Here is a 23,699-nt window from a genome sequence, read left to right as displayed (position 1 = left end):
GCTCTCAGGGAGATGACTTTTAAAGAATCAAAAATACAAATGGTATATTGATGCCTATCAGAGTCAGCCAACCTTATCCTGTCACGATGTGGATGAAATCTCCAACCGGTCGAAGCTCTTTGTCTTTTGAGTGGTTCGGTGTTTATCATTGACGGCTCTCACAGCGAGTGAGTGCACAATGTTCCACGTATTGTTCTCGATGGCGGTGAACTTCAGTGTGACTCAACATATTTTCAGTTGTTTGACTACAAGATATATTTATGTTGCCCCAATAAATATTCCAGTCATTCCTTTAACTTCTGAAAACTATGTACTGGCTTATAATTATGCCCTGCCCCCTTAAAGTGAAATTTTAGCTTTTAGAAAACAAATTTTGAGATGTTATTGTTTGTTATTCAGTTGTGTTTTTCACAGTGGTGATAAATTGGGTTGGATTTGAAGTTAGAAATAACTTTTGTTTATGTATGTCAGAAGCATTTTTATAGAGGAGTCTTTTTGGTCAGTGCAAGCTTACTCATAATGTCAGCACACAGCCAGTGTAGTGAATGCAAATTATACAAGACAACCAAGATCATTTAATCATTTGATATAAGTAACAGTTTTTCTCTCATATCATTATAATGCTATCTATTTATATCTTGGAGTCTTATCAAAGGGAGATTTGTATAATCGGAGGAAAAATTAAATTGCAATTGTTGTCTCTCACTGATACAGATTTGGAAGATCATCACATGAAAGTCACTTCTTTTCTCATCCAATGAATGAAGTAGAAGAGCAGCCGACAATATGTGATGCCAGACACACAGCACTTCTTTATTTCCGGACCACACTGACCCATATTTCACTGACAGCATTTCAAAAGATGAATTTATAATCTGGCAGTCATGGGACACACTGATATTTGCCTGGAAGGACAAATTTAACTTGCCTTCATAATGTTTGTGACTTCATGCAGTGCCAGCTGTGATTTTTGTTAGGAAGCTCAAGTTGGGGCTCGGGCTAGTTAAGAGGGACTCCTTTCATGTGGGTCAAACATGTGCAAGGCTTTAAATGCAACTTAAGCAAGCTTGATCTATTTGTAGTTTACTGTCATACCGTTGGCAGAAACCTTATCGGCGGCCTGAGGGGACAATCGGTGGTCAGCGTAATAAACGGCTGCAGAATGCTGACAATATAATAGCGGCGTCACAAACGTGGTGTGAGAGCTGAGCCGGATGTACTGTACATGAGTGTTCCATTGTAATTACACAGATTTAGCTGGATTAGCATGGTTACCATTCTCAGCTGTGAGGATTAGCATGTTAACATTTTCAACTTCCTTGAAGACATGTTTTAACAGGTCTCAGATGTGGAGCGAGTCAGGGCGAAGTTTTATGCTCACAAGCCATGAAGCCTGGTCGTTATTAGCCTCTGGCTGTTGTTTTGGAATAATTTTGCAATGTACCGAATGCGCTGAAAAGCCTGCCGAGTCCTGCATTTAGTTAAGATTCATATGTTACATGGTACAAAGAGGCATGTGTTTACATGCTCACAGCAGCATATGTGCGTGCCATATGTTTACGAGGAGATGGTCGGTATGCAGCTGGTTAATCGGCTCTCCCAACGCAAGCACCACACATGCGAACCTATTGGGTCAAATCAGTGCCTAATCCTTCACCGCCCCACCTGACTTCTCAGTTTTCTGCTGTGTGTTCATGTTTAAGCTACAACCAAACTATCCTCATTATTGTCCTGCAGGGATTTCTGCTGCTTTCCCTCTTCCAGACAGAACTGAATAGAGTTGTAGCTCTGGTGGAAAAATAGCTGTCTCTCCTTCTCATTTTTTTGTTAGGGATCTAAGCACTATGTGTAATGATTTTTTTTTTCTTTCCAGTCTTATCAAAATAGCGTTTAAAACGCTCCTCAAATGTGTTAAGATTAGTACGTTACTAGGTGAAGTATGGATTAAAACAAGTATCGTACTAGATAATGACAAAACATGTTATTTCTAAAGATATCACCAATAAGTCTGGAACCTAATGCTGTTTTTACAGTTGTAAAGGGGCAACTCACACATTAAAGGCTCTAAATGCAAACAAGACAGACATTTTAAACTTGCTTTGAGATACAAGCTCTGAATGCATTTGCATGACACACTCCTGGTATTTTCACATACACGTAGTTTAGCTTTGTCTTTCTGACAGATGTGACTTCTCTTTGCTTGGTAGATCCTTGTGTGTATTACACTGCTTTAATACCAAAGGCTATTGCTTGGATGACTGTTGATCCAGCTTTTGTGTCAGTAGGTTTAGGTCTCTTGCCCTGATCCTCATCTTGTCTGTGAGCAGCGCTGACATTTGGTCAAGCTGGATTAGAAATCTTGATCCCTTGAAAGAGAAGCTGTACTGAAAAAACAAACATGTGAAACACTGAGGTCGTGTGTTTCACTGTCCATGAAAACGGGGACATCTGTCAGTTTATATCTTCTCTGCTCTCAAAAAACCATGGGTCATGTTTTCATAATAGGTTTGTTTGTCTTAATGAGCTGACTTATTGTTGTCATAAGTAGAGGTGCTCATGATACTTAAGTTTGTCCAGTCTTTCTAAACTAAATCTGAATGGTGCCATCAGGAAATGGGCATTTGTTATTAGCAGCTTCATGGTTTGAAGCTGTATATGCATGTGCATAACTATCTAGATGCACATAGTACTGGATGCTAGCACGTGCACTGTCTATGATTTGCCCTGTGGTGCCCTGCTTTCTGATAGCTCTGCTGTCTAGGATTAGGCTGAAAGCTCTGTGCTCAGATACACATCATTCTCGGCACAGACCTGTCTAAGCTCAGACCACACTCACTGTTGGTTAGCTTTAAGAGGAAAATGCACTGCTATTTTCTGCTGTGGCACATATGGGATCCTGAAAATCTGGCTAGCGATGGGGGTGAAGTTAGTCAAGCCTAACTTTGAGCGAAACCCCAGCACGAGAGTCTCTATGAGACTCCCTGAGGATGACGGCTCTCACAAGGCTCTTTTTTCTTTTCAACACACTGGATTTAATATGATTTGGAGTTTATCCCATTAGCTGTTTGCTTGGAAAGGAAGCTGGGCTTTGATCTCGTCGAGAAGTATGGGAATAGGCAGCTCTTTTGCACCAAGATCTGATCAAATTTTTACCATAAAGTATGTTTGATTTTGTAGATACGGCTAGCTCACCTATGTCAGATTGTGTTCAAGGTTAATGGTGTTGAGAATATTGTGGCTTTAATAGTGTGTGTGTGTGTGTGTGTGTGTGTGTGTGTGTGTGTGTGTGTGTGTTATTATTAAGCATAGCTATTCACAGTCCTTGAATTCCTTTTACAAAATGGCCTTTGCTAAGTAAGATATCATTTCTCAGAACAGACAGCCTTGAGTAGCATTTGTTTGATATGTCAGGCAGATGTGTTCTTTACTGCACTGTCATATCTTGTGTAACTTCAAATGTTTTCTTGTCACGAGTAAATGTATTGGCTGCAAGTGTTACATTTTTTTCTTACTTGCCTTGCCACTAATTCCAAACTCTTACAAATATGTAAGAGAGTTAATTTTTAATTTTTAGAACTTCTAATGTGCATATTTGGAGAAGGTTTTGGGGTTGCTTAGCACCCTTCAGCATTTTCTATGATTGTTTGTTCAGCTGCGTCTTCATGCTCTTGTCACAGGGTGAGCCTGGCACCGAGGCAGAACCTCCCACGAATCATCCTCAAAGGAATCTTCCAGGGGGTTAAAGTGGTTCGTGGACCAGACTGGGACTGGGGCAACCAAGATGGTGAGTGATGTGTGGGCTAATGATACCAATAACCTGGCAACTCAGCAAACTCTGTGCATGCTTGAGTGTGGAAATGTTCCTCTTCAAAGTGTTTTACCATCAACAGCCCATAATAACATTGTAACCTCACAACTCATTAACCTGTAAGATGTTGTGTTAGCATGTGTCTGTGTGTACTTATTTTGCGGGTGACTCATATAAGTCTGTCTCACAGATGTGCCTGACTGTTTGCGTCTCTGAGAGTCCCAGTTGAGTCCTCGTTGTTTGAATGTTTGCCTTTTCTTTTCCATCATTGTGTAGTGGCATAAACTGAGAAAGACCCTGCACCTGAAGTCTGTGGTCATAGTTTAGATAAAAAAGATTAGTTTAGATAAAGTAGAGAGTTAAGAATATATGAGACATTGAATTGTGTTTTATTGCCTCCACGAATGGCTGAAGTTTAACTCTGTCATATACTGTATACTGACTTCGCTGTTGCATGTTCTTTTTTTTTTCAGATCCAAACAGCCTACGCTGGCTGATGTTTAGTTAAAATCTTAATTCAAAGTAATCTTCCACATCGATGGGCTAAATTCAAGTCTGTAAACGTTCCCTTTAAAGAAATAGAGAATGGCAACGTGTCCTTAGACTTCTTCTTTTTTTTTTTGGTCCAGGGTTGTGAGAATAGCAACGCTCCCTTTTCTTTCTAAGGAGAATGAGTCAAAATGTCCTTTTGGTGCCTTTGAAATCAGTGCCCTGGGGTTCGGTTAAGTCACTCATCAGGCCTAAATGGTGTATGCTCTAAGTGCATAAAAGACACACTGAGCATGCTCAGTGTCTTCCCAGCCTACCGTGTTGTCTTACAGGTCACTGGTTTAGTTGGTGTGTTTAGGCGCTGAAGCAGCTTGATGACTTAAATGGCATAGCAAGGATTTATTTACATCATACAGCTGGATGTATGGATCTGAAATTATCCTGTGACACAACACGTGCATTAATAATGTGGTTTGTGTTTATTGTTTGATTATTTGGTCCTTTGGTTTCACTCAAATCAAAAAGAGGAAATTGTCAGGTGTTTGATGGTGATTGTAGAAAATCATAATGAATGTCTGTGATACTTGGCAGCCCCTACAATGAAATGTTTGTCTCTCACTTTGTTTGCACTCATGTTTATTTATTTATTTTTTGATCATTGCATCACACCACGGTCGTCTAACTAACCACCTTTCCTTCTTTTATTGAGCTTGTTTTCTTTTCACTGCATTTGTTTCCCATTTTTCCCATAAACTGATGCACTGGTGTTTCTTGCATTATATCTGTGTTTGTTTCTGCACTTTTGTGTGTGTGTGTGTAGGTGGGGAGGGTAAGGTTGGGAAGGTAGTGGACATTCGTGGCTGGGACAACGAGTCTGGTCGCAGCGTGGCCAGTGTCACCTGGTCTAATGGCACCACTAATGTTTACCGAATGGGCCACAAGGGCAAGGTAGACCTGAAATATGTGACAGATGGCCAGGGAGGCTTCTATTACAAAGATCACCTACCAAAACTTGGTAAGACAGACTTTCTTTATTCAAGTATGCATTCCTTAGAAAGTTTAAAGTTATTTAGTGGCTCAGAAACTTGATTTAACTTGATGTAAACAACTTATGTCTTGTATGTCGTATATCAGTGCTTATCAGTACTTCTGTGTGGCATTGTAATACTGTAACACTGAGAAACTGATTACATACTGGCTTTAAACCCAAGCTATTTTTATCATTAGCTTAGGAAAAATAATTCGAGTGAGTTTCTGTTTGTTGACGCTGACACCTGTTCATCCAGGAGAGCACGCAGAGCTGCAGCGTCAGGAGAGTGCAGACGGCCATTCTTTCCAGCAGGGTGACAAGGTCAAATGTCTGTTGGAGGTAGACATCCTACGGCAGATGCAGGAGGGCCACGGAGGGTGGAACCCCAAAATGGCAGAGGTACAAATGCCTTCCGCTAGAAAAAGTAAAAACATAATACCGGTTGACTATAGGCAGCTTTAAATAACTCCCTATTGAGTTCTAATACAATACAGACGTACATAGTGCTCTTCCTTGGGTTTTTCCAGCAGGTTTCCATTGTAACCATATGAACTGCTTCATGTTTTACACAAACATGTCCTCAAATGCACGTGGCTCTAGAACACAGCATACAGAAGATTTATATAAGTGGCTCAGATGGAGGTTGCAACAGAGGAGAAAGAAATGGAGCATCCAACTCTCATATCACAGCTGCTAAAAGGGACATTAAGGTCACAGCCATGTAGAGGAAGACCCAGGGTTAAATAGCATATTTGTGTTTGCAGTACATTTGCCGGATTGGGACGGTTCACAGAATCACTGACCGAGGAGATGTCAGAGTCCAGTACAGCAACAATATCCGCTGGACTTTCCATCCTGGGGCACTCACCAAGGTACTGCGTTACTTATTTTGTTATTTTAATATCACAGTTTATTACAGCTAAATTACTTTGTTTAGACTTCGGCTGCTTTTTTTCCCCCTTAGGTGAACACGTTTGGAGTTGGGGAATTAGTGAGAGTATTGGAGGACATGGAGAGCGTGAAGAGACTGCAGGCTGGCCATGGAGAATGGACAGACAGCATGACTCCTGTATGCTCATTTTACCTGATAATATTCGTAGCCTCCTAATGCTAACTTACTGTGGTTTTTCAGAATTGGATTGAAAATCCTCACCTTGTGTGCAGAAGTGAAGACTTGAGTCACATAAATTGGTGAAGTAATGATCGCTTTGAAGAATGACTTTGACTTGAACCCAGTGTTTCATAACTTAGTCCAGCAACCCAGCTAATCTGTTGATTTACCCTCCGGGGGCAACAGCCAGTTTTCCATGGCTTCCGCTGTAGCCAGCGAATATCCTAGTCAGGATTTATGTGTCAGTTTGCTGTGTATTGTTTACTAATACAGATACGTTGGAACATGGCATCATTTTAGATGTTAGTTAATGCTTTTCCGATGCATTTTGGCAAATGCCAGTGCCCTTTTACTCCATTCTCTATATTCCGGGTTTCAGGTTTCTCCCTGTTTATGTGCACAATGTTTACTGTGCTACTTGCAAAAGTAAAGGATCCAGTTGTTTAACGTCATCACATTACGACTGACCTACTTCATGAAAATTAGGTTGTACATGGGTGTTTAGTAAGGATCATTTATTTGTCATTGTCAATTCTTTCTCACCTATTCATTGTGTTATTCTCATAGGTGCTGGGCCAGGTCGGCAAGGTGTTGAAAGTATATGCAGATGGTGACCTACGGGTAGCATTTGGAGGCCAGACATGGACATTTAACCCAGCGTGCCTCTCAGCCCAACCCGTGGAGGTGGATGCCAACCTCATGACGGCCGAGAACCCCAACGAATCTGGAAGTAAGGCCTCTGCCGGGAAGAGGGGGCTCATCTCTAACACACCAGCTCCAGCTTTATCTCCTGCAGGCTTTCAGTTATCCCCCTACTCTCCCTCATTTCAGCTTTGCTACGCATCCTTTCTCATCCATGCGGCATCAGTGGCATCAAGTTTGTTTGTTTTTTTTTCAGCAGTGTGTAAAGTATGCTTCTTTCTGAAATTTTCTCTGTAGCATCTCCTGATCCTGCACTTTGACAGCAGGTGGACACGTTTGTCATCATGTCACAAGTTCTCAGCAGTCTCTTAATCATGACAAAATCTTCTCTGTTTATGTGTTCAGTTCAGATTATGGGAGGCTAACAACAGACTGATGTGTGTTTGCAAATGTGTGTGGTCAGATTCCAGTGCATGCTGGGACATTTTGACTCATTCTAGCATTCGTTAACCAGTTCGAATGGCTTATTTTTTTTTTATTTTTTATTTTTGCAAGGCTTGTGCGACATTAGAATTGAAGTGGAAAAAACTAATGTAATTCTTTTGTCCTCTGTTCCCTTTTCACATCCTACCCCTACACCTCCTCTTCTCCCTCTCTTTCTGACTCTGTCTCTGTTCAGGTACTGTCATCTCAGTGCTGGAGAAGCTGCTCTCTCAGTCCACAGAGCAAGACAATCCCAGTCGGCTAGTCATTGAGGCAGCGCATGGCAGTGCCAGCAAGGTGCGGGAGCTGGTGCAGAAGTATCCTGACAAGGTTAGTGCAGCACTCCTTCTCTTTGCTGCAGTCCACTGTCTGTTCCAAGAGCTCTTTACATCAGGGCTCCAGGCCTTGGGTTGAAGTCTGATTGACTTATTGAGCCAGATACAGCAATATTATAGGCTGACATTTTCCAGTCTGTCAGTGCTATTATGTAAAAATGCAACTCAAACTCAACTATAGGACTCACTTGTTAACAGATTTACAAGGTTTCCCCTCCACCCTCACCCACTGACACAGGCAGTGGAAACACTGTCCAATAATTTATTGATGTAACCCCAAAGCATGACATATGTATCTTCAGGTCACACACAAGAGGGCTGAGACCTTACATTATTATAGAGAAAACCAACAATTCCCCCATGGTTTGGAGGAAAAATCTCCAACACAACCAGATGGGCTACCTTAGCCAAAGAATCAAATAATTCCAGGCATTAATTGCATGTTTGAATGACAGAACGTAAAACTGGTTTTGAAAGGACAGATCAGTGATTGATCCAGGCATGCTGTATATAGAATATATTTTCTTTATGAAGGTATTTGTAACAGTGCTTAAGTCACTCCTAACTGATTACAGGTGAAGAATAAGGCATAATCTAAAAGCTGTCAAACAATATGGGTAAAAAAAAAGCAATAAGTGATCAGTTGTTTAAAAGTAGAATAAAATGTTGGCATCATTTTTCACCCTTTGATCATTGCCTGTGTTTTAGTGAGGTTCTAGACTTGCTGTGCATCACTGTGTGCAGTTTGTCTTCATCATGAACCAGATTTTCTCGGCATCTGTCAAACCTGAGATTCATTGTTTACACTGTCTTTTGCAATTTTCAAGTTTTCCTGTTCACATGTGTTTTTTTTTTAGAAAATACCCAACTGGTCATTTTGGGAAACCCAGCTGCTATAGATAGACCTCAGATAGGCTGTGGGTTTTACAACCTCATTATCGTATTGAGTTTTTTCTCTAAATGGCATCCCTCAAACACCTCTGAGTCACATGTGGCTCCTTTTGTGCATCAGTGACACACCGAAGTGTCGAAATACTTTTGAAACCTTGCAGTTTGGCCACTGTGTGTTAGTGTAGCTGTGTCGCACTCACTTTTCATTCAGTGTTGATCTAGACTACTTAAATTGATGTTTGAAATTTCCTAAGATGTTTTTCTTTTGTTCAAGAAAAAAGGAAAAAAAAGTCACACTGTGAAGTCGGAGTAAATATTTATCTCTGCATTCAGCTCTGCTGTGACGACACTACTTATTTGGATTATGTGTTCAAGTGTATGACGAGTGTGGTTGTTATTCATGTGCAGATTATTTCCAACCACTCTGTGTTGAGCTCAGTTATTGTCCAGACTAGCATCAGCTCTGATGAATCTGCAACGATGTGTGTGCCCATGGCAGGTGGATATCAAGAACCAAGGCAAGACTGCGCTGCAGGTTGCTGCTCACCAAGGCCACATGGAGGTGGTGAAGGCCCTGCTGCAGGCAAACAGCTCAGTTGAGGTCAAAGATGAAGATGGAGACACGGCATTGCACTACACTGCTTTTGGGTAAGGACACACACACACATAAATATATATATATATATATATATATATACAGAGACAATTTGCCAAATACAAACAAGAAAAGACTAGCATATTGCAAGTCCAAAACAGGAGCTTGTGACTGACAGATAAATGACTTGAGCTCAAGCTAATCCCTTTCCTTGTAATGTGATCACCTGTTCACAGAAGTGACTGCCTTGAACTGTTGCATAATAACCATAATAAGGCACCCAGTTAACGTCCTGCGTTAATGTGATCAGGAAAGATTTCATATAATCCAAATTATAAAAAAGTCAGATGGGATATTTGTGTGTCGTGGTAAGAAACTCTTGGGCTTTTTGAAGATGCAGGTAGCTTTTTCTTTTTCTTTTCATTTGTTGTCTCCTAGTTTTGAATTAATATAGTTTACAGAAATGTGAACAATCAAGTGTGGGTTAATTTGTGTCTGTTTTGGTCCAGTAATCAGGCGGAGATCGCGCGGCTGCTGTTGAGTAAGGGGGCAAATGTCAACCTCCTGAACAACTCCATGTGCACGGCGCTCCACATCGCCGTCAACAAGGGCTTCACTGACGTGGTGCGGGTGCTAACTGAACATTCTGCTGATGTCAATCTCCAGGTGAGAGGTGGCTGTGTGCTCAGTCCTGACCCCAGCCATAAATAAAAATGATCCAACATGTTAGTTTTTTTTATGCTTGATCGTTTTTCCAGTGTTGCTTTTTACTCCTTATCTTTTATTTGAACTAAATTAACTCAACTATTTGACTCACTCTGGTGCAGTTACTGGTTAGGAGTGAATGAGCTTATTATTAATTATCAAACTAGTCAGTTTAGGGGGGTGGAGAGAGACCCTTGAGTAAGTGTTTAGATAGCCAGTAAGTAATCTTCTCTGGCTTTCAGTCATACTGCCCATAGGGGATTTTTCACATGGTCTAACACGCCTGCAACCAGGCCAACAATTTCCTAATTTATTTTTTTCTGCTTCAATGGTGTGGCTACTCAGCTAAAAACATGCCAGCCCAGAGTTTTTTCAGCGTTTCCGTGTGATAAATGTGCACGTGATCTGAGCGTACATCTGCTTTTTTTTGACCATTTCATAAAGGCGGGGAAGCATATAGGCAATCAGGAACTTTTGCCTCCCTGGATCAACAAATTGTAGTGAACAGAAATCATGTTCAGTCGACAGATCACCGGAATATTTTGTATAGAAGATGTTTAATAGACCATGTCAATGTTATTTTCTAAAGTCTCAAGAAAATATTTAAAAACCTGAATTTGAAAAGCTAGTTTGACCCTGTTTGCTTCCTGTCTTTAACAGGATTCATACGGGGACACGCCGCTCCACGACGCCATTGCTAAAGATTTCCGCAATATCATTGAGATCCTGTCCGTGGTGCCCAACATTGATTTCACCCAGCAGAACCACAGAGGCTTCAATCTGCTGCACCATGCTGCCCTCAAAGGAAACAAACTGTGAGTGGGGATGACGTAATCATATCTGCATGCGCAGTCACATGTCATACACAGAAGTGAAATTAGGAAATATCCCCAAAACTTGTTGGAAAAGATTTTTTGACTTTAAATGTTTTTTTAGGCACTTGAGGCATTTTCTTGAGCTCTAACATGCAATTGGGGTTTCTAGGGGTTACCATTTAGTGTCATTAGAGGATTTTAGGACTTTTGAAAAGATTTTGCCTTGTAGTCTTGCAGTTGTCACTTTGAGATTAAGAAGTATTGGGCATGTGCCTTAAAATATCACAAAATTGAATGTGCCAAAGCAATAAAAGACTATTATTGACTATTGTTACTGGCAGGAGTTGGGGTAGTTTCTTTAGGAAGAAAATCATAGTGGGTTTCATGTGCCAATCGTTGCTGAATTTCTTGCAGTAGTCACTGGCATCAAATTCAAATTTTTTTTATTTTTTTATTTGTCACGTACACAGTCATACACAGTACGATATGTAGTGAAATCAGTGGTTCTGCTTTGGGCTGAGCAAATTAATGATACTATACTATGTTTCAGAATTTGGGAAACTGGTTCTGGATTAAACCTCGCACCACGTTGATGAAAAATCAATCAAAAGCTTTGGTTTCCCCAAATCCAGCTTTATGTACACCAAACAAATTCAGCTGCAAAGTAAAAACCCTTTAGCGTCATTCAGCTTTCAGTCCTTGCTCAGTTTTTCACCGTGTATTGTTAGTTTAAACGCATGTATCTGTGAGCGTTGGAAGTGTGCGTGTATAGGCTTGTGTGCTTATGTGTGGGTCTCTTCTGTGGGTTCAAATAAGGATTCAAAGGTCGGCTCTCTCAGCGCTATCTGTTACAGATAGATCTCATCTCCCACACAGCTTCTGCTGCTGTCAGCAGGCTGACTGTCAATATGAGGCAAAAATGCAACAACATTTACTTTTGCGTCACTTCTTTCTGTACACACTCAGTTGTTTTTATTTCTCTTTTCCCTGGACTGTATGCAGTCTAGTCATTTCTCAGCAATGCAGTTTTGAGATTCATGAGTGCGTAAAAATTCCCAAAATCCAAACAAAAGCTAAACAATGAGCCAGACATGTTTTCCCAGGAAAGACTTTATTAACACAGCAAAGCTGTCACGATTCGGCTGTAGACTTTGTCACTGCTGTGTAACACTGTTTTAGAGGCACAGAGAGAAGATACTGTACACTGTGTTACATAAACTTCACTTTGCAACGCTGTCGAAATTCAAGCCCATTCTGAAAGCGGCTCTGCACCAACACAGACACTGTCCGGATGGGAAAGAGGTACAAGTGACACCGTTCGGAAGCTGGAAAAGGATCAGCTCAGCCATTTTACTCAACACTGAAGTGCTTAAGGCCAGCCTTCAAAGTTGCCTCAGTGGTACGTGCCACAAAGGCTCCATTATTTTCTGTCTGTTGGTTTGAGGCTGATCAACACTGGAGGTTCTTAATCTTAAGCTGAGTCTTGACACAGAAATGCAGTTGATAACTGAGTTTTCTCACAATGATAGGGTTTCATATAAATGTTCCCTGGATTTTTGTTGGTGTGCCGGTATCTCCCTCTGTTCTCCACACCTCCAGGAACATGTAAAGGTAGAGGGAAAAGTCAACAATCATCATTCTTCTCAGTAATGCGTTGCCTGTTGCTTAATGCGGTCTGTAGTATGATTTTTTTTTCTTCATTAATTTCCGGAGTATTAACAATATATTGCTTGAAATGATTGAGTGCAGTTCTATATGTATAAATCTGTATTTTCTTTAGGTGGAAATTGGATTATTTTGATAAGGTAAAGAAATATTGCATTAAAGATTCAAGTGACTTTTAAAAGGTTGCTGTTTCCCTAAATGCAACAAATCTGACTGAACATTTGCTTTGAGGCCTTAACAACCTTTTGGGAATTTTCCATTACAAATAGCACAAATTTGTCATGGAAGATTTTCCCCGGCTTTTTAAGGGGTGGGTCAATAAGGCAATAAGGCAAGTAGTTAAAAATACCAGAATCACCGTAAATTCCCCCCGAAGCAATTCATTCATTCAAGGCTTTAGTTCAAGACTTTAAAAGTGTATCTTATATCTAAAGTCCATGAATCTGTATGGTCAGTAAAGAACAAATGCATTACTCTAGCTTACTATAGTCCGCTGGCTGTTTTTCCTGAAGACTCTCCTCTATTTATTTATTGCTATAAATTGACTTAAAAAATGCTGCAAGTTAATGAGGCTTTCTCCTCAAAAAAGGCTTTAAAGCCTCAAATTCTGACTTCCTCCCAGTGACCCACATATCCTCAGCACTCCCACAGCCAGGCTCCTCCTACGTGTCTTATAATCTACTGACCTTGAAAAATAGTATCTCAGGACATCCCTGCACATGAGCGGTGTGTGGACAAATGTGGACTGAGCGGGGAAAAGACTTTTGGCAAGCAACACCTGCAAGTGGAGGCCGCAGTAGACAGTCATTTAATAAATGTCCGATCTGTTCTGGCAAGTGTCATATGTGCACCTCTGGGAATTTAGGCTGCTCTCCCCAGCATTCATTTAGCCTGACATCAGCTGCTGCACCAAAAACAGAGACACAGGATTTACAGTGTTCAGGATCAACTCGGTTCACCAGGTCCTTCATTTATCATCAGCAGGCCTACACTATACTAATGCAGGACAGTGACTGTCTACTTTTTGTGTTTCTATATTGTCCAATACACATAGCAGACTAAAACTGCTTCTTTTGTTTCCCTCATTGTCTGTTTTCAGTCCATTTGTCCATTAGGATATTTCCACTGCTTAATTGATGGCTGCTTTACTATCCTGAGGATTGAGTTCTCAAGAGCAGCTGTGACCTTCTTTTTTGTGACCAAAAGACAAGAATGTTCTGTTTATTAGAATATTTATTTATTATAAGGAAATGGAAAAATAGGGTCTTGAGGCCAAGTTCACAAACAGTCCTGGGAAAGAAAAGAAACAAGGCTTGTTGCCAGATTTCCTTTTAGAGGTTTCAGCTCGATAGGAGAGACGATGCTAACTGTATTTACTTGAAAATGAAAACTGCTTGCCTCTATTTCACCTCAACATAGCTTTATTGTTTTCTCCTCACTTTCACCACGTCTGCAGCAAGTTTTTTTCCCCTTTTTCTTCAAACCCTTGTCTTCATTTTTAGTGTTCATCTTGACAGTACTGTGTAAACTCTCTGACACAGCTAGATTTCACAACTTAGTCACTCTTATAGCTAATAATACCGCCACGTTTTATGTTTTGTTTTGTCGTCTCGTGTACATCAAGCAGTCCTCCTGCTTTTATCAAGCTTTGATTGAAAAGCAAGCTACAAACAAGCATGATGGAAACTCCCAAAAATAACCTAATGATGACTTCAGTCCCCAGGAAAGTCATTACCAGCGTGCCTAAGATGCCCTCCAGCTCTTGCGCGTGAGTGCATGTTTGTACAAAACTGCCTCAAAACGCCAGCTCAAGTCTGAATATTCGTGAACACACACAGGAGTAAGGCTTATGGAAGAAATGCAGAGAAGAAAGGCACAGCAGATATAGAGGTGACACAGCTGAGGCGGCTGCTACCCGTCCTGAGTGAAGCTAATAAAAGGTGGTCTGGAGCTAACTTTTATAGCTCAACCACACACACGCTGACACACACGTATAGAGCTGCATTGCAGATACCAATGACCTCTAACACAGTGTCTCCCTAACAGCCTTCATCCATCAATCGTGCCTATACATGCCGCTTACTTATAGCAGTCCAGGACCTCATGTATTAGCGCTCTGCTGCTAAGAGTCCTGTAATCACTGTAAAATTTTAGTTAGGTCAGTGAAACCTGCATTAAAGTTGTCCCTGTTACTCTGATGTCATACAGTTGCATCCAGTCGGGTTAAAAGAAAAAGCACAACTTTGAAAACCATTATTCGAATTGGAAGAGTATTATTTCCAGAATATGAATTACATTTATTTATTATTATCAGACAGACTACAGTCTCAATTATAATGCGTCATCTCAAGGCAATGCAGACAGTGATTGGATACAGGGCCATGTTGGTTAAAGTGTCCACTCCCCTAACAAAAAAAAGGGATGAGTTAAAAAAAAATAATGATGGGTGTTCCTTATATGCCATCTGTTAATCTGCTTCAGCTTCACTATGATTGCTCGACACCAGCTATCGATGTGTGCACCACTGGTGTTTTTCAGTGAGACCCAGCAGGATTGACATTAAAATTAAGTTACGATCACTGGAAAGTTTGCTTCACCTCACACGGAGGCCTTCACAGACACGCTAGCTTCCCGGGCGTTCGTGAAGGCTGTCGACTTCAATTTCACACGTCTTAAAGCAAACTCGGCTACAGACCAGAGGGCAACTCAACAGTGCAGTCCATCCTTAAACTGCAGAATTAGTCCAGTGTGGTAAAGATAAAAAAAATAGTTCCCATATTGTCACTTCACCGAATGCAGCCGAATTTCAACTTCACTTTTGTTAACCTCTCACAGTTAAGACGACTTGCTCTAATCTCTAATCTGACCAAACTTGCTCTTAAATTTTTCACGTTAGAAAACTTGAGCTTGGCTGTCCTCAGCTGAGTTGAGCACTGTGTAAATGAGGTGGAGGTTGTGGTATTTGTCCTTGATGTAGTGCACTGTTTGTTTGAATACTGATGATGATGGTGAGCGTTCTTGTCAGATTGGCTTGTTAGCGGCTTTACAGCAGCTGCGTCTCAGTCCAAGCTCATTTCAGAGACCAGGAAACTTGATCATATTTCCATTTCTGAGAGGTTTATGCTTTGTGCCTTTTCTTCAGCTCAAGGTGGTGTTGTAGACACTTGTCGCTGTCTGGTCAGATTCAGGCACATAATGATAAGCCTACATCAATATATGGTTAAGGAAGTACTCAATGTTGTACATTTAGGCTGTTGTCGTTTTATTTATACTGTAAGTGCGTAATTTCATTAAAATTCAGTGGAAAAACAAATAGTATTTCCCCAGCTGACATCATAAATACATTGCACTTTTTGGGCCCTTCCCCCCCCCCCTTTTTTTTTTTTACTTCTCTATTTAATATTCATTATGCTGATGTGCATGATGGATGTTCACTTTATACTTGGTATTTAGTAGAGATTTAGAACAGCTTATTTGTAATCCTGCTTGATTGTTTTCTCATTTTAAGGTCACATAGTTATTGCTGATATAGTATTTTATTTTATTTTACCTTAGGAAGGGAGAACAGGCCTTATTACATATATTTGAGTAAAATAAAAGGACAGTTGAATAACTATTTTTTGTTTCCTGTAAAAGCCTGACTTGTTGTCCCTTTGTTCCAGTGTCCCTACGTTTAAGTATTTGTAGATAAATAAAACAACATCAAATAAAATACATTGATATTCCATTCAATTCAAGTGTTACCATTATATCAATATTCAGCCGTTTCTGTGAGTGTTTGATGGGGCAACAAGCTCGAAGACAGCTAATACAGCACTTAATTTAAGGAGTCAGGAACGATGTGGCTAATTGAGTGTTGTGTTTCTGTCCTGCTGGCAGGGCCACAGAAAAGATCCTGGCCCGAGCACGGCAGCTGGTCGATGTTAAAAAAGAGGACGGCTTCTCTGCGCTGCATCTGGCGGCTCTCAACAACCACAAAGATGTCGCAGAAATCCTCATCAAGGAGGCGAGTTGACCATACGTTTGCATATTTACCTGTTTAAACCGATGCTTTTGTTGTAAAACTTAAAAAAAATGTATTTGTTTTTGCTCTTCTTCTACTACAGGGGCGCTGTGACATCAACATCCGAAACAACCGGAACCAGACGCCGCTTCAGCTGGCGGTGACGCAGGGCCACACAGAGTTGGTGCAGCTGCTGGTGGACGAGGGCGCCGACGTCAACATGGAGGACGAGGACGGTGACACGGCCATGCACGTGGCCCTCCTCCGCCCGCAGCTGGCCAACGTTATGCTCAGCCCATCCGTAGGTACCAGCAGCAGCGAGGAGAGCAGCGACGGATGTTCCTCCACGTCTCTGTACTGCAGGGTGAGAACTGACGGGGAGGGGGAGGTGGCATGTTGTTAAATTTGTTCTTTTCATTTTTAAAAGATTCCTTCGAGGGGAGCGCCTGGTTTGATGAAACTGTTTTACTGCTACACCAAAGTTCACCACTTTTTAACTTTTGCGATTCCCGTTATGATGGGATAGATTTAAAACATGAGATTGGCATTTAACAGATCCTCTACTGTTGAATTCTTGGTGTTGCTGGAAGTGGATCAAATGAAAAGAGAGCAAGAGAAAAGATGCTGTTTGACAGGATGAAATGGTGGCTAAATAAAACCTGGCAACAAGGTAAATATAGGACAAAGACAAGGTTACTAAGACTACTAAGAGATGTAAATATAGACTGGATAAGAGAGTAAATGGCGATCAGAACATTACTTTAGAGCTGGAGAAAGATTATTGCGGGCTTTAGAGTGTAAGTGCAGGCTCATAGTAGGGTAAATAAAGGCTAATAAGGGTCAAGGATAAAATGATGGACATAGATGAATAAGTGTTACACTATTTACCCTTAGTTCTAGGGGTTAATTTAGTGTAAGAGAGTTAGTTGACTTTACCAGGTAAACAGCAGGATGAGTGTGAGAAGGAGTTGGAAGGACTCAGGTGGCATGACCTTAAAGACGGCGTTAAATAAGGAGTAAGGACTTTGGCAGGTTGTATAAACATGGCAGAAGAGTGGGGTTAACTGCGGACAAAGTAATGAGGAGTGCAGTGAAATGATACCATATATAGTTTAAAGCAGGGGCTGCATGCCCAGTGAAGCTATAGACATTTGAACAATAAGCCCTCAACATTTAGGATTTCGTAAGATGACTGTGTCTTTGACTCTAATCTCGTTCTGTGGCTTTAAAAGAAAATACTGGCAGAGACTTTGTAATGAATGAGAGAACGGCTAATTCTACTACTTGTAGTTAATCCAAATTGTACGTTGTTAATACAAACATGCTTTGCTGAGCCGTTAGGACTGCTCTGACATCATCAAAATGGGAAATAGATGGATTTAGGTCACATGATTTCCACGTATTCCTACACTGGGAAAAGAGAGGTTCCGGTAATTAGATAGATGCTAACTTTGTTTATCTGTTGTTTGATACTTGGCTGAATCTTTTACTCACGAGAAGTGGCCTAATATTCATTTTACACAGACCTTGACTCTTTGCTTTGAGCAGCACTTTAATTGCTGTTCCACCAGTTCGTGTTGGTATCATTGCACCAGTGAAGAAGAACGTCCTTTCTAGTATATATGACCGCAAACACTGCAGCTCCTCTCAGCATCCTGGACACCTGCCAAGCGCACACTAATACACACACATACACAGCCATGAAGGTGGCTAGACTTAAGTGCTCAGGGCTGTTCTGGCCACTGTCAGCAGATGAGTTATTAGGAGTTCTTCCGTGCTGATTAGGAGTGCAATTATATATCAGCCTTAGCTGGGTTGCACTGTTTTTACTTCAGTTACCTGGTGTTGCTTAAATTCAGCTCCTGGAGGTTTTTAAGTTGTTCTCAGCTCTCACCGTTCGGATCAGCTGTTAGGTTTTTAAAGAGTGCGTCTCTAAAACGGTCTAAAATTTCTCTCCCCTCCCTTATCTTCTCTGTCCACAGCTGAACGCGACAGGTCTTCTGGGGAGTACGGAGCTGAGCATAGGCACAGCTGTCGCCTGTTTTCTAGCGATGGAAGGTGCTGACATCAGCTACGCCAACCACAAGGGCAAGAGTCCTCTGGACTTGGTGGCAGACAGCACCATGCTGCAGCTCATCAAGAGCTTCTCTGAGAAGCACAGGTAGCCGTTTGCAAAATTAGGGTTGAAGTACACGAAGCGGTGGCTGATATTTTTATGATGCATAGTTCATAAAACATTCTGACGGTCATATTTACACTCTTATGTGCTATTTTTCATTGAAATGACAAACAGAAAACAGTTGCTAAGGAATAAGCGCTGGTGTGTGGGAGTCAGCTGAGGTTAAAAAAGGAAGCCTTGGTTTAGTGGGGCGTTATAGCTGTGTGTTGTGTGTCAGGTTGCAGCGCCTGCAGGCCATCACATGCGGACAGGGCCTGAGCAGCGCCAGCCTGCGGCGGGTCCACACGACGCCCAACACCATGACCAACCTGGTTCTACCAACGCCGCCCGGGCCCAGCGAATGCCTCATCTGCTCCGAGCTGGCTCTTCTGGTTCTCTTCTGCCCCTGCCAGCACAGTGTGGCCTGTGAAGGTGGGCTATGCCTTTTTTTCTCTCTGTGTTGTTTGCTCTACTTTCATTATTGAATGTCAAACAGTATTGTTATTGATACAGACAAAAATAGACTTTGAGTCTAATTGATCCTTGGCTAATGCGGTGCTTGTCTAAACAGAATGTGCCCATCGCATGAAGAAGTGCATCAAATGCCAGGTCACAATCACCAAGAAAATTAGGCAAGGTAAGTTCTAGCTGCTTTACTGTCCGAAATCTTAAGCCTTAAATGTTTCTTGTTATCTTAATGTTTATTCATGAAATTATTTATTCATTTATGATGTCCTAAAGACGACGTCTCCGTATTCGTGGTGCTGTCTGGTCACTCAGACGCAGCCTTGAATGGTAAATGCAAGCAGCTGTGTGTTCTGGACACTGCTGTCTCCGTGTTAACCTTATTATTTTGAGCCATTAGTACAGCAGGACGGTCTCATCTTGCACAGCACTGCACAGTCTGCATAAAATGAACTCGTTTAATAACAATGACCTCTTTCCACAGACCAAACGGAGGTGGACTGCAGCCCCGGCACCGAGAACTCAGAGCAGCACAACCTGCTCGAACAACTGCAGTCCCGCTACCGTCAGATGGAGGAGAGGATGACCTGTCCCATCTGCATCGATAACCACATCAAGCTGGTCTTCCAGTGCGGGCACGCCTCCTGCATCGACTGCAGCGCCGCGCTTAAGACCTGCCCGATCTGCCGGCAGACCATCCGCGAGCGGATCCAGCTGTTTGTCTGAGCTTCTCTCTCCGCTCAGTCCAGAGAATAGTGGAGGGGGGCATCGGAGAGAAGCGAGGCTGGGGATGGGCAGTGGGCAGCTGTTATTTTGGACACCCCCAGTAACCCCAACCATCCCCTTGGATCAGCCCACAGGCTGCTTGACTATCAGATGCTGTATTAAATCACTGAGAGGCCACCTTGTGTTCGGAGTAGCTTTCATCGAGCAGCGCAGGCAGGAACGTGTTTATTAATTTAATTCGATTTTCAGCTCCAGGACAGATGTTTAGCTGAGTACGACAGTCAAAGTCACGAGACGACGCCGCTGCTTTGATTGGCAAGCTGGGAGGGTAAAAAAACGCCCCTCCCCTCACTCACTACTTCTTTTCCTCACTCCCACCCAGCCTCTGCCTCGTGTAATCTGTCCTCTCTTTGCTGCTTTAAGTGGATGTTTGTCCCATCATCCTCTCTGGCTCTCTGGCCACATCTGTTTACAAGGCTGCGCAGAAATCACTTCTCATCTTGCTCCTCAGCCTGTCCTGTGAATTATGTTTGCTCTCATTTGTATCAGTCTCTTAATAATCAGTGTTAGTCTCTGCAGAGGGAGTTGGTATAACTAAAGGCTCTCTATATAATCCCCAACCAATTGTCTGTATGCAAGGGGAAATACACACTGTATATGCATGAACATATGCATATTGCAAAGCTGAAAAGGACCGTGTCGTCATGGGTGATTTGTTGTCGTTTTCTTTCTCTCTGCTTACATTTGTGGTTTATAACGTACCTACGAGTACAGGTGTGTATTTATGTGTGAAAGGTGGTATTACTTAGTAATGTCCTTTTTCGGCCAAAAGGTTTTTGGTTTCTACTGAAGTTCACCCCCAAGCCTATGTCCTCTACTCAGGGTATCAAATCATTGAAAGCACTTGGAATATCCATACAGAATTAAAGAGCCACCCCCAGACACACACACACACACACACACACACACACACACACACACACACACACACACACACACACAGCATTATAAAGCAACAGGTTACTGAAACGAAAGGATGGAGAGTTGGGCATACTGACTAAGAACTGAAGTAGAAACACTTTGTCTAAAGTCACAGTTTCATTCTCATTAGTTAAACGAATGTTTGCAACAAAGCTGATGTTTTCCTCTGAAAATACAAGAAAAAAAAAAAAAAGTCCACCAAGCTTCCCAGAAGAACCAGTCGGCTTCGTTTCTGTGTTTCACTTTGTGTGTGGCGACCACTCGGTCTGTCTGTCACACGGCTGGTGCGGAGAACCCAGCGAGCACACACTTTAACAGCTATTTTGTTACCAAACCCACCAGATGTATTGTAAGATCTAGAATCAGAAGGGCAAAAACATTGCGTAGTCGTGTCACTTGTGTATTTCCTTCCACGTCTACCTTTGTAGTCCAGTCTTTTCAGAAGAAAGCCTCCCTTTCTCCTCTGGAGTTCTGGATTGTATATCATCCTGATATCTGTTCTTGGTGTGTTAACTTGAAGGGCTTATGCAGATATATATATATATATATATATATATATATATATATATATATATATATATAATTTTTATTTTCGGACATAAGCTTCCAGAGACATTTTTTTTTTCTTCATTAGATCCCAAATTTTGGGAGAGGCAATGTTAAAAAGATGTACATTTGAATGTTTTTTTTTTTTGGGAGGGGGTATATCCGGTCTCACTCTGCCTTTCTTATGTATAAAGAAAAAAAAAAGGTAACAGAGAAGGAGCTGGAGAAACCAAGGGGTACCACGAGATTTGCTTTGAGGAAAGAATTTTTCTTTTCTTTTTTTTATCAGTGCCAAATCGCATGAGGATGTGCATGGGCATGCACGCCCGAAATTACCTAGACGCACTATGCTAAACCCCTCTAAGCTCAAGCGAGCGTTCGGTTATTCCAGCAGTGTGAAGTGAACTAAAAAAAAAAGAAGCTAATTTTCATGTTTGTTTTTTTAGGTTAGAATCAGAAATATTATCACAGCACACTCGGTTACTGATGTTAGCAGCTGAGCTAATGGTGTTAGCCTTTTAACTTTAGCTTACTGTTTTGAACCTCCTCGTGTTCTCAAAGAAACGTGATGTTACACACTTCTGAAATATTATCAGTCCCATATCGTTTGGAGCTTTTTACAAGTATATATATATATATTTATATTTTGTGAGACATTGTCAATCAAGGGACACGTTTCTTACAGAAATTTCAGCATTTTAAGGATTGTTGGTGTTTTAAGGTGATGGGTTTACAGGCAAAGGCAATAATGTTCTAGAAAAAAAGGGGAAGATGTTTGTGGTTTTTTGTTTGTTTTTGTTTTTTTAAGGAGGTCGCTGTGAGGGCAGGAAACAATTTATGTATAAAAATTATATTAAAGCAGCAGTTGTTACTATTGGTGTTTGTACATTTCAGCTCTTGGAGTTCTGATGTTGGCCTTACTGTCCATTCCTCCTCTGTTGATGTTTTTTCAGTTGTATTCTGTACAAAAATATTTTGCAATAAATATGGAACTGTTTTCTAAGGACTTGGGCTTCTCCTATGCTTCATTTCTTAATTTAAACAATGAGATTTCCTTACCTCAGTTGAGTGTGCTGCATTTTCCCCTTGACTTGAAGCATGCTTGCAGAAATCAAGAGTCAGCAGCAACAGAATCAGATGCTAACCTCTGTGAATGAATAGTTAACTTATTAATTATATTTTAGATTGAAAAGGTAGCTCATTCTTTCAAATTTCACAGATTAAGCTGCATGTTTGTCAAAATTTTATTTGTAGAATAATGTGTCCAGTCATATCGACACATCTTGTTTAAAATGATGTGACAAGATGCTGTTTTTAACAAAGGAAACCTCTCAGCTGACCAGATATCCGTCGGTTCTTCTCATGGATGGAGGCTTGAATCTATCCCAGCTGTGCTTACCTGAGTTTATAGTCACCACTATTTTTTACAAACATATATGGATGTCTTACAATGTTTCTATAATGTTTTTAGCTATTTTTATTATTTTTATTATATTCCTCTGTTCAGCACTTTGGCCGACGCTTGATGTCTTTTAAATGTTCTATATAAATAAAGATGACTTGACCAGGTAACCTAACCCCATGCATGTCTTTGAAATGTGGGAGAAAGTCTGAGTACTCTGAGACAACCCACGCAGACACAAGGAGAACATGTGAAGTCCCCACAGGAAGGCCCCAGCCAGGATTTGAACCAGGACCTTCTTGCTGTGAGGTGATGATGCTAATCACTGCACCGCTGTGCTAGCCATAGTGCAAACTCACATTGTTGGACAAGAAGTACTCTGAAAAAAAGCTTTTGATCATATGTTTGTGATTAAAAAAACAAATGACTTCTTCAGGAACATTGTACATGTATTCAAATTATTATATAGCATCATCACTTTGTCCTTCGGATTGATCGATGGTGCAGTTCTTAGCACTATCCCCTCACAGCAAAGCGGTTTTGGGTTTGAACCGTGTGTATGGGTAGAACTTTTTGTCTGGGTTTCCTCTCACAGTACAAAGATGTGAAATTGCACCCCGAGGACAGTCCCACGATTTACACCTGTCATATCTCCAAACATGTAGCTCAATTTCAGCTGCCTATATAAAAAACAAATGATGATGCTGATTATTATTATGTGCCCTTTGACACTGGTGAATAGCCTTCACAGTATTGACAGGAATGCTTTAGATTTGTTTTCAAATAGTTTTTTTTCTCCCTAATCTGAAGGAGTTCTCCAGGGCTCCACATTAGGAATACTGATCTTCT

At 41.3% G+C, this 23,699-nt stretch overlaps 1 protein-coding gene across 7 annotated transcripts in view; it reads left to right on the top strand.

The window, feature by feature from the left end:
* mib2 (MIB E3 ubiquitin protein ligase 2) overlaps positions 1–21,429 on the top strand; it is a 37,385-nt gene extending 15,956 nt beyond the window's left edge. For 6 of the 7 annotated variants that reach the window (XM_085259064.1, XM_085259063.1, XM_085259061.1 and 3 more), the window contains exons 4-19: positions 3,678–3,784; positions 5,118–5,312; positions 5,584–5,726; positions 6,092–6,199; positions 6,292–6,396; positions 7,006–7,168; positions 7,760–7,893; positions 9,289–9,437; positions 9,894–10,050; positions 10,750–10,904; positions 16,449–16,575; positions 16,676–16,936; positions 18,555–18,733; positions 18,969–19,162; positions 19,302–19,367; positions 19,680–21,429. In XM_085259064.1, the coding sequence (XP_085115190.1) occupies positions 3,678–3,784; positions 5,118–5,312; positions 5,584–5,726; positions 6,092–6,199; positions 6,292–6,396; positions 7,006–7,168; positions 7,760–7,893; positions 9,289–9,437; positions 9,894–10,050; positions 10,750–10,904; positions 16,449–16,575; positions 16,676–16,936; positions 18,555–18,733; positions 18,969–19,162; positions 19,302–19,367; positions 19,680–19,921 (2,485 nt within the window). In that variant the 3' untranslated portion in view covers positions 19,922–21,429. Of the gene's footprint in view, positions 1–2,794; positions 3,160–3,677; positions 3,785–5,117; positions 5,313–5,583; positions 5,727–6,091; positions 6,200–6,291; positions 6,397–7,005; positions 7,169–7,759; positions 7,894–9,288; positions 9,438–9,893; positions 10,051–10,749; positions 10,905–16,448; positions 16,576–16,675; positions 16,937–18,554; positions 18,734–18,968; positions 19,163–19,301; positions 19,368–19,679 lie in introns of those variants that run through there. The other variant, XM_085259066.1, reaches the window with a different exon arrangement.
* Positions 21,430–23,699: the final 2,270 nt, after the last annotated feature.

Source organism: Mchenga conophoros, linkage group LG20 (genome assembly GCF_057382185.1).
Source record: "Mchenga conophoros isolate Kocher_MC1m ecotype Shallow Benthic linkage group LG20, M_conophoros_male_GT1.1, whole genome shotgun sequence".
Taxonomy (NCBI): Eukaryota; Metazoa; Chordata; class Actinopteri; order Cichliformes; family Cichlidae; genus Mchenga; species Mchenga conophoros.
The sequence above is the reverse complement of the archived record's forward strand: the minus strand, read 5'-3'. Positions and strand labels throughout refer to the sequence as shown.